Source organism: Primulina tabacum, chromosome 7 (genome assembly GCF_025594145.1).
Source record: "Primulina tabacum isolate GXHZ01 chromosome 7, ASM2559414v2, whole genome shotgun sequence".
Classification (NCBI taxonomy): Eukaryota; Viridiplantae; Streptophyta; class Magnoliopsida; order Lamiales; family Gesneriaceae; genus Primulina; species Primulina tabacum.
Window position 1 is genome coordinate 6216958 of NC_134556.1, and position 9660 is coordinate 6226617.

Consider the following 9660-nt stretch of genomic DNA (forward strand, 5'->3'; position numbering starts at 1 on the left):
GAAAACGTAAGTTGGCTCGGTGGTTAGTTTATGGTTCGAAACTAAGGTTTTATGGGCTAAGGTTTGAAACATGGTTCAATGGGGGTCGAATCATGGTTAACAAGGGCTAAATAAATATAAAAAGTCTATGTTTATAAATTTGAGAATTTTATATTAAATTTTGAATTTAATTCGGGATTAGAATGCATTAAGAATTAATAATTAAAGAATAAATTAAAAGCCATCGATTAAGCTAAATAAAAATACGATAAAATTTATCTAAGCTTAAATAATTATTTGGCATGGTCTAGAGTCGACGGAAATAAAAAAAGTCAAAATCATGAAATTTTACGTCTAGGGTTAAAGCGGTAATTTTACACTTGAAAATTAATAAACGTCGTGGCAGAGCTCTGAATGTTGTTTTATATGTGAAAATGATTATTTTAAATGTTTATAGATTTTATGTTATAATGTTGACGCTAAAAGATATGTTTCATGCTTCGTTTAAAAGAAAAATTATATTTATATGCATGGATTTTATAAAGTGATGAGTGTTGCGTGTTTTCTTGATTGCTCGCAAGCGCACGACGTCAAGTTATAGTAAAATGTATTTTTGAGTGCAAGTGTCGATCCCACGAGGAGTGTAAATGAAATTTATATCAATGCTTGTAATTATAATAGTCTCGAATTTATCTAGAAAATTCAGAAAGAATGTTTGGTTTATGTGAATGACTTGATTGCAAGAAAGTAATTAAACTAATCACCGAATGGAGAAATATCAATGAGAAAAAATATCTAGAGGAATGATTTCACTAAGTTTCTACAATAATTCTTCCTAGTTGTATTTAAATTCCTGAATTCCTATTATTTAATGTCCAAGAACACTTACGTATTTTATTCCCCCTTTCCCAAGTGACGAATAAATTGTACCAATCAAACTTCGATTCAATTATTCCTAATAAAATCTACGTTTAATTGGTAAAGGCAAACAATGTTCTTACCTAAGCCTCGCTAAAGTTATACGCCTTCCGAACGATATAAACATTCAACGATGCGTCTCTAATGATCTATAATCCTAGTCCCTCTCCCGAGTTGTAGAATTAATCAGACTACATACAATTTATGGCCAGTAAATTGCAGTGAAATAATAAATAGAGAACACGATTAAACAAAACGGAATTCAATCATAAAAATATCCACGTCAAATCATCGTATAGACAAAGCTACGTCAACCTCTAGAATGGAAATTTAGTTCATCACGAAATCCAAGAGAACACAAAACATATTCATAGTTCTAGACATCGCTACACTATAAAATAAAGAAGCGAAAGAATAGATAACAAATCCGAAGTGTCGTCTCCGTCCCCAGATCCGTCGTTCTTCGTATTTGTGATTGTTCTTTGGTTGTTTGTGCGTTTCCTCTCCCTAGGCGGCTGTTTTCTCGTGTGTTTCTCCAAATGACCGCCTCCTCTTTTTCTGACCTAGGATGCGGCTTTATATAGATTTTTTGGACGCTCGGTGCGCGCGGTGGCGCATGATCTCGCGCGGCCGCGCGCGCTTTTCTTCTCCTGGCCCATGTATGTGTGCGCGCGATCGCGCATGAAGTCGCGCGACTGCGCGTAAGTGTCTGGTCAATCGCTTGTATTGGTGCGCGCGCGCCTGCGCGTGATGTCGCGCGGTCGCACGCGCCTCTCAGGTTTTCAGGTTTGTTTGTGTGCGCGAGGTAGCGCGTGATGTGGCACGGCCGCGCGCACACCTCTGCCAATCACCTTGCATATCATTGCGCGCTGCTGCGCGCGAGGTTCTGTCCGATAATGGTTGGTTGTGCACTTGTTTTCTTGGCTCACTTGACTTTGTGTCCTCTTTTTCTCCATTCCTGAAAAGACAATCAAAACAAACTAAAAACGCATAATTTTTTTCGAAACAAGCATAATTCAAAATGGATTCTACTATTAATTAAGTGCAAATCTTGCACTTATCAAACCCCCCAAACTTGAACTTTTGCTAGTCCCGAGCAAAATAGAATAAAAGCTAATAATTAAGGAAAAGATTTACGCAACTACTAAAGTCATGGATATTCGAAAAGTGATATTGACCTCCGACTCATCTAATTTCATGTAATTCACGATTTCGCAAGAGTCACGTGTGTGTGTGATATGTCAATGTTCGTTTACCCCATCAAATGCTCAAATAGAGTTGTAATGCCCATTCGCCTTACAGAATCAAGAAATCCTCAGTTCCGTTCAACTCACACTTCATCAAAATACAAATTTGCATTCACAGATCACATAGGACTTTATCGGTGATTATTTTGCTCGAAAGATGGTCAATAACAAGTATGCCAAAGATGAAATCACAAAATGAGATGCTTGCAAGCAAGTGATTAAAGTCTATACTCGTTGACAATGTTTTTCAGGTATCCATAGGCTTGATTTGAACAACTTTTCTCCACTAGTATATTGGATAAATGTGACAAGGTTAATAGGTCTTGTAAGCTTGTAACGTCAGGCCTTGGTTCACGGCTACAATAAAGGATATGGAAATCAAAATTTGAGAGAAATAATCAAATCTTCATCATTTTCACTATCATTTCATTCACCATCACTTTATTGATTTCTTTTCATTCATATCCTTCATCTACCATATATATATTTTTTTTTCACCACTTTTGATTCACAATTTTTTTTTTTAAACAACTCCTTTTAGCACATTTAACTTTTTCTTTTCTTTTCAAGGAGTATTTGAATCATTACAACACCCATGAACTTATTTCTCTCAAAATTAGGTAAGACAGTAAGTGTATAAGCTTCATTAGATAGTCGTTGTGGGAAATATAATAAATACAAGTGGGGGCTAATTGTATGTCATTGACATACACCACTTGATTTTTTAGTAGGCTCAAAATGGGGTACTAGGGATATTTCATTTTCGTTTGGTAGGCTCGAAGGCTCAAAACTGGTCCAAAGATCGCCTAAATCATTCCTATGTCACATATTATCCGTATTTCGCCTCGAAAAATGTTCAAACAAGTTCTAGACTTCATTCAATCCATTAGTCAACTCATACAAACCAGTCACAAGCAATTTTCAATAAAAATGATAGATGAAATAGGTGCACAAAGAAAATTTAAGCATCTCAATTAACTTGAAGCTCAAAGGGCTACAATTGACAGTAAGCAAAGAATATAGGCCCAAGGATATTGTGAAAAATTGCCTACCTCATTCCTATGATTGCAAAAGTGTCAATCAATGTCATGCAAGAATTACCAAGAATCAGATCTCCCTCATCTATTTAGCATCACAGGCATGCAACTTGTTTCTAAGCAACGATAGTATCAACAAACACGACAGTGCAAAATAATTGTGACTCCTAAGTTATCATGAACACATATATATTTCAGGATCGCAATTCGGTTTTCATCATCGGTCACACATTTTACTTATCCATGACTCTACCTAACAAATCTAGCATGCAATAAATAAAAAATCAAACTAACTACTGAGCAATAATAATAAAAAAAAAATTGCAGAAAAATTCTAACAAGCAATTTTACCCTCCCCCCAAACTTAAAGTATGCATTGTCCTCAATGTATAAAAGTAAAGAACATGACAACACATACCTCGCTCCCAAGTGTCAGAACTCAGGGCTCGAGTCATCGTTCCCGGTATCTTCAGCATCATCGTCCATGTGCTGTGGTGGTGATAGATTTGGTGGTGGGTACTGTGGTGGCCACGCTGGATATGGTGGAAAGGGAGCATCCTTGGGTCCAGTAGGTGGAAAACGCTGGGCGAGCACCGATGTGAAGTCCATCATATAAGACATGAAAGTATTAGTAGTGTGTCAGTGCTCGGCCAGCTCGTGGCGCTGAGCTCGCATCTCATATTCCATTTGGAACATCCTGTCTCCAAACTGGATCGTGGGATCGATGGTGGCGGCGTCGGCTGGCGTTCCCTGGCCCTCTGATTATAAGCCGCCCTAGCCTCTTGTCTTTCCAATTCGCTTTCGAAGCGCAGGCGGTGTGGAGTATATACCGTGATTGGGTCCTTTGCTTTCAAAACATGTTCATCTGCGCCCCATTGCACACCGGCATGAAGACATAAGGCAGTGACAGTATGTGCACACGGGAGGCTGACGGTCATAAGTCCTGTACCAGCATGCATGATAAAGCTGTGAATGAGCCTCCCAAGATCCACGGTCTTCCCAGTCATTATGGCGTAAATCAACGCCACTTTGTCCTTTGTAATTTCTGTCTGATATGAGGAGGGCATGATCCGTGAGAGAATAAAAGATGCCCAACTGCGTGGGTCATGGCTTAAGTCAGATTTCTTCAAAATGACTGGGGAGCCTTGATTCAAGCGCCACTCTGCACCCTCGATGCATAAGCTCCTGATAATCTCATCGTAATCAACATTGCCAGTAATCAACGCAGTATATTAGTCATTTTCAAAACTCGGCAGATTGTAAATATCATTAATGGTTGCCGAATCGAAATAGACCAATTGCCATCGTACCAGAACTCCGTATTCCTCGTGCTTGATTCTCAAATTAGCATAGAATTCTCGGACTACGGGTATAACTGCATCTGGCGGTGACTGTGCTATATCAACCCACCCCCTTAGCTCAACCTCTTCAATTATTGCACATTAAGGGTACGTCAGATCTAGCCCTCTTTCTGGAATAATCGACCTAGACATGGTGCTCTCGTAAATTCGGAATACTTCCTCGTTCCAAAATTTATGAGCATCGTAGGAACGAGAAGAGGAAGCCCCATCCTTCGATCTTTTTCTAGGCGGCATAATTTTCAACAATACCCACACTTATACTCAACAAATATAGACACAATGCCACCAACAATTGCTTGAAATCTGAAAAGTATCCCCAAATGATAACACGTAAAAGAAACGGTACCCTTGAGTGTAGAAGATTAACCGGAGATGACGCTCGGCGATAGCAAGTGGCGGCGGCTAGGAGCGGCGACGGCGGGGGCGGCGGCGGCGGCGGATGCTGTTGGTGGTGGGAGAGATGAGTTGTGTGAAGCTTGTTTGTGAGAGAAGGAGTTGGCTTGAAGGAGTTATGAAGTAGTTTTGGGGATGGAGGTTTGTGGGTTGAGTGAATTTGGAGAGGATTTGTGAAGATGATGAATTTTTTTTTTTAAACACACCTGCAAACATTAAAGCAAATCAAAGTACTACTAGAAATGAATAATTAAAATCAATGAATAATAAAAAAAATAAAAATGAAATAAAATGAACAAAATGAATGCGAAAAATAATCGTGGGTTGCCTCCCACGAAGCGCTTGGTTTAATGTCATCAGCCTGACTACCAGTCTTGTTCAATTGGGTTCACCCAGGCTAAGATTGTCAATATTCCTCACTTCAGTTCCATAGTATGCCTTAACCCGCTGTCCATTGACCTTGAAAGTTCGTCCATCACTTCATCTCAGCTCGATAGCCCCATGAGGATATACTATTTCTACTACAAATGACCCCGACCAACGCGACTTCAATTTACCAGGGAACAACTTCAGACGTGAATTGAATAACAGCACTTGTTGTCCCGGTTTTAGTTCCCTTCGGACAATGATTTTGTCATGCCACTTCTTAGTTTGCTCTTTGTAGATCTTGGCATTTTCATAAGCGTCATTTCGGAATTCATCCATCTCACTTAACTGCAGTTTTCTGACATCGCCAGAAGCTTTCAGGTCAAAGTTCAACTTTTTAACTGCCCAGAATGCTCGGTGCTCCAGTTCTAGTGGCAAGTGGCATGCCTTCCCAAATACTAGCCTATAGGGAGACCTCCCAATAGGCGTCTTGAATGCAGTTCGATAAGCCCATAACGCATCATCCAACTTCATAGCCCAATCCCTCCGGTTGGTGTTGACAGTCTTTTCCAGTATTTGCTTAATTTCCCGGTTGGATACTTCAGCTTGTCCATTCGACTGAGGATGATATGCTAGTGCCACTTTGTGCTTCACATTGTATTTAGTCAAAAGTGAGTTGAAAATTCTATTGCAAAAATGTGTACCTTCGTCACTTATGATGGCTCTCGGTGTTCCAAACCTGGTGAAAATGTTCTTATGCACAAATTTTGCTACGACATGAGAGTCATTAGTATTGGTGGCGATTGCTTCCACCCATTTCGACACATAATCAACACCTAATAAAATATAAGAATTACCAAAAGAAGGGGGAAAAGGTCCCATGAAATCTATGCCCTAGACATCAAAAAGTTCCACTTACAAGACATTTGTCAGTGGTAATTCATGACGCCTAGATATGTTTCCCAACCTCTGGCATCTATCACATGACTTTACTAAGGTATAACTATCCTTAAACAAACTAGGTCAATAAAAAACAGATTGCAATACCTTAGCTGCTGTTCGTGATGCTCCAAAATCTCCACCATATGGTGAAGAATGACACTTCTCCAAAATTTGTTGAGCTTCGATACCCTCCACGCATCTCCGAATCACTTGGTCAGCACACCTCTTATATACAACTGGATCATCCCAATAATAGAACTTGATGTCATGAACGAACTTCTTCTTTTGATGATAGCTCAAATCTGGAGGAAGGGTGCCGCAAGACAAAAAATTAGCAATATCAGCAAACCAAGGAAGTATAGAATTTACCTCGAAGAGTTGCTCATCAGGGAATGTTTCTTGTATAGCTCCCTCTATTCTCTTCTCTTCCAGCTCAAGCCTCGACAAGTGGTCAGCCACTTGGTTTTCACTACCCTTTTTATCATTGACCTCAAAGTCAAATTCTTGTAATAGCAAAATCCACCTTATCAGGCGTGATTTTGCATCCTTCTTGGCGAACAGGTAGCGAATAGCTGCATGGTCAGTGAAAACGATTACCTTTGTGTCAATCAAATAAGGTCTGAATTTGTCGAATGCAAATACAACTGCAAGCATTTCTTTCTCAGTTGTAGTGTAATTCTGTTGTGCAGCATCGATTGTGCGGCTTGCATAGTAAATTGCCCTAAACATCTTCTCCCTTCTTTGGCCTAAAACAGCGCCCACTGCATAATCACTTGCATCACACATTAGCTCAAAAGGCTCCTTCCAGTTCGGCACTATCATGATCGGTGCAGTCACCAATGCCACTTTGATCTTCTCAAATGCCTGCAAACAATCATCATCAAATATAAAAGTCGATTCTTTTTCAAGTAAATTACATATGGGTTTAGTGATCTTAGAAAAATCTTTAATAAATCTACGATAAAACCCCGCATGTCCTAAGAAGCTCCTTATTCCCTTGATGCTCTTTGGTGGAGGAAGTTTTTCAATGGCAACCACCTTGTCTCTGTCTACCTCTAATCCCCGAGAAGACACTTTATGTCCAAGAACAATGCCTTCTTGGACCATAAAATGGCATTTCTCCTAGTTAAGAACTAAGTTCTTTTCTTGGCATCTCTGCAAAACAAGGGATAGGTTGTGTAAACAATGATCAAATGAAGAGCCAAATACCGAGAAGTCGTCCATGAAGACTTCTATGATCTCCTCTACCATGTCTGCAAATATGGCCATCATGCACCTCTGGAAAGTGGCAGGTGCATTGCATAGCCCAAACGGCATTCTCCTAAAAGCAAACGTGCCATAGGGACACGTGAAAGTAGTCTTCTCCTGTTCTTCTGGCGCTATAGCAATTTGGTTATACCCTTAATAACCATCTAAAAAGCAATAATGACAATAGCCAGCAAGTCTATCAAGCATTTGATCAATAAAAGACAGTGGAAAATGATCCTTTCGTGTAGCATTGTTTAACTTTCTATAATCAATACATACTCGCCAACCATTTACAGTACGAGTAGATATCAGTTCATCATTTTCGTTTCTAACTACAGTTATTCCACCCTTTTTAGGCACAACTTGTACAGGAGATACCCAACTACTATCAGAAATGGTATAAATGACACCAGCCTTTAACAATTTTAGCACCTCATTTTTCACAACCTCTTTCATTCTGGATTCAATCTCCTCTGGTGATCCACAAAAGAAGTATATGACTCCTCCATCAAAATTTTATGCATGCATATATTGGGGCTAATTCCCCTAATATCAGAAATCGACCATCCTAAAGCAGTTTTAAATTTCCTCAATACTCTCAATAATTTATCTTTTTCAGCACAAGTAAGAGAGGAAGAGATGATTACCGGATACGTCGACTTTTCACCTAAAAATGCATAGCAAAGGTGACTTGGCAGCTCCTTCAAATCAGGGGAAGGAGGTATTACCTTTGTGTGCTCATTTACCTCAAATTCCTCAAGCGGTGCATCCATTTTTCTTTCTTTCTGTGATGCTTCAAGAGCCAACAACTGTTCTTTCACTTCCCAATTGTTTTCATCAACAGTTCCTGCAGCGCTTGTCAAACAGCTCTCCAAAGGATTCCTAGTTCCTGCACATTCAAGAGACATACATGAGTCTATAATATCAATGCTTTTACAAGTACTTACCTCATTTGATCCCTTCAGGGCGTGATAGATATTGAAAATAACTTCTTCTCCACCAACTCTTAAGGTGAGTTCACCCTTATGCACATCTATCAATGCCCTTCCAGTCGCTAGGAACGGTCTCTCAAAGATTAATGGAGCATCCTGATCCTCTTCCATATCTAAAATCACAAAGTCAGCAGGAAAAATAAATTTATCCACTTTTACCAGTACATCTTCGACGATCCCACGTGGATACGTGAGACTTCTGTCCGCAAGCTGTAAGGTGATAGTGGTAGGTTTGACTTCTCCAAGCTCTAGATCCCTGTAAATAGAAAATGGCATCAAATTAATACTCGCTCCTAAATCACACAAAACTTTACTACATTTAGAACCACCAATAAAGCAAGGAATAGTAAAACTCCCTGGATCTTTTATGGTAATTTCTTTTGCAGGATGGCGCTACATTCTTCAGTAAATTTAACAGTCTCAAAATCCTGCAGCTTCCTCTTTTTAGACATCACATCTTTAATAAATTTTTCATAATTCGGCATTTGCTCCAAAGCATCAGCAAATGATATGTTGATGTGTATCTTCTTAAAGATCTCCAAAAATTTTGCAATCTGATCATCCAATTTCTTCTTTTTGAACCTCTGCGGATATGGAAGAGTCGACTGAAATACAGGAGGTTGTTCGACTTTAACTTCGGCATTGGGCTTTTGATTTTTCTCTTCTTTTTCATCCTCAAACTCACCCTCTTCAACTGTCTTCTCCTTGTCCATTCCCTCCTTGGAACTTTCCACCTCTAACTCTTTTCCACTCCTCAAAGTGACTGCCTTGAACTGTTCTTTTGGGTTAACTTCCGTGTTACTAGGAAATTGACCCCTGTTCTGATCTCTCAAAGCTTTGGCCAACTGTCCGATTTGTGTCTCCAGAGATTTCATTGTGGCCCCCATATTTCCCATGTGAGTCTCCATGTTGTCCAAACGAGACTCAGTTATTGCCATCCTTTTGCCAGACTCAACAACAAATGTTCCTACCAAATCCTCAAACGAAGGCTTTCTCTCCCCCTTTGATGTATTGAACCCCGGTGGAGGATTCAACACATTTTTATTATTTGCATAAGAAAAATTTTCATGATTTTTTAATCCTGGATGATAATTATTAGGGGGAGGGTTACCTCGATATCCTCCGAATCCTCCAAAATTTCTGTTGTTGACGTACTGAGCTTCTTCAATAATAGATT

At 39.5% G+C, this 9660-nt stretch overlaps 1 protein-coding gene across 1 annotated transcript; it reads right to left on the reverse strand.

Moving 5' to 3' along the window:
* Positions 1-5415: 5415 nt before the first annotated feature.
* On the reverse strand, positions 5416-9421 carry LOC142550519 (uncharacterized). Its single transcript, XM_075659593.1, has 6 exons — positions 9066-9421; positions 8159-8739; positions 7786-7964; positions 6841-7107; positions 6613-6732; positions 5416-5919 (listed from the first exon to the last, which is right to left on the reverse strand). Exons 1-6 carry the CDS (start codon positions 9419-9421, stop codon positions 5416-5418), a joined length of 2007 nt encoding a protein of 668 aa, XP_075515708.1.
* Positions 9422-9660: the final 239 nt, after the last annotated feature.

What these genes read in the sequence shown, in the direction of transcription:
- LOC142550519 (XM_075659593.1), bottom strand. Translation starts at nt 9,421, where the DNA reads ATGGCAATAACTGAGTCTCGTTTGGACAACATGGAGACTCACATGGGA. An exon ending in AACTGATATCTACTCGTACT is followed by an intron (nt 7,108 to 7,785) that starts GTAAATGGTTGG and finishes GATTGTTTGCAG; the next exon opens with GCATTTGAGAAGATCAAAGT. An exon ending in CTGATGAGCAACTCTTCGAG is followed by an intron (nt 5,920 to 6,612) that starts GTAAATTCTATA and finishes TATCATCCTCAG; the next exon opens with TCGAATGGACAAGCTGAAGT.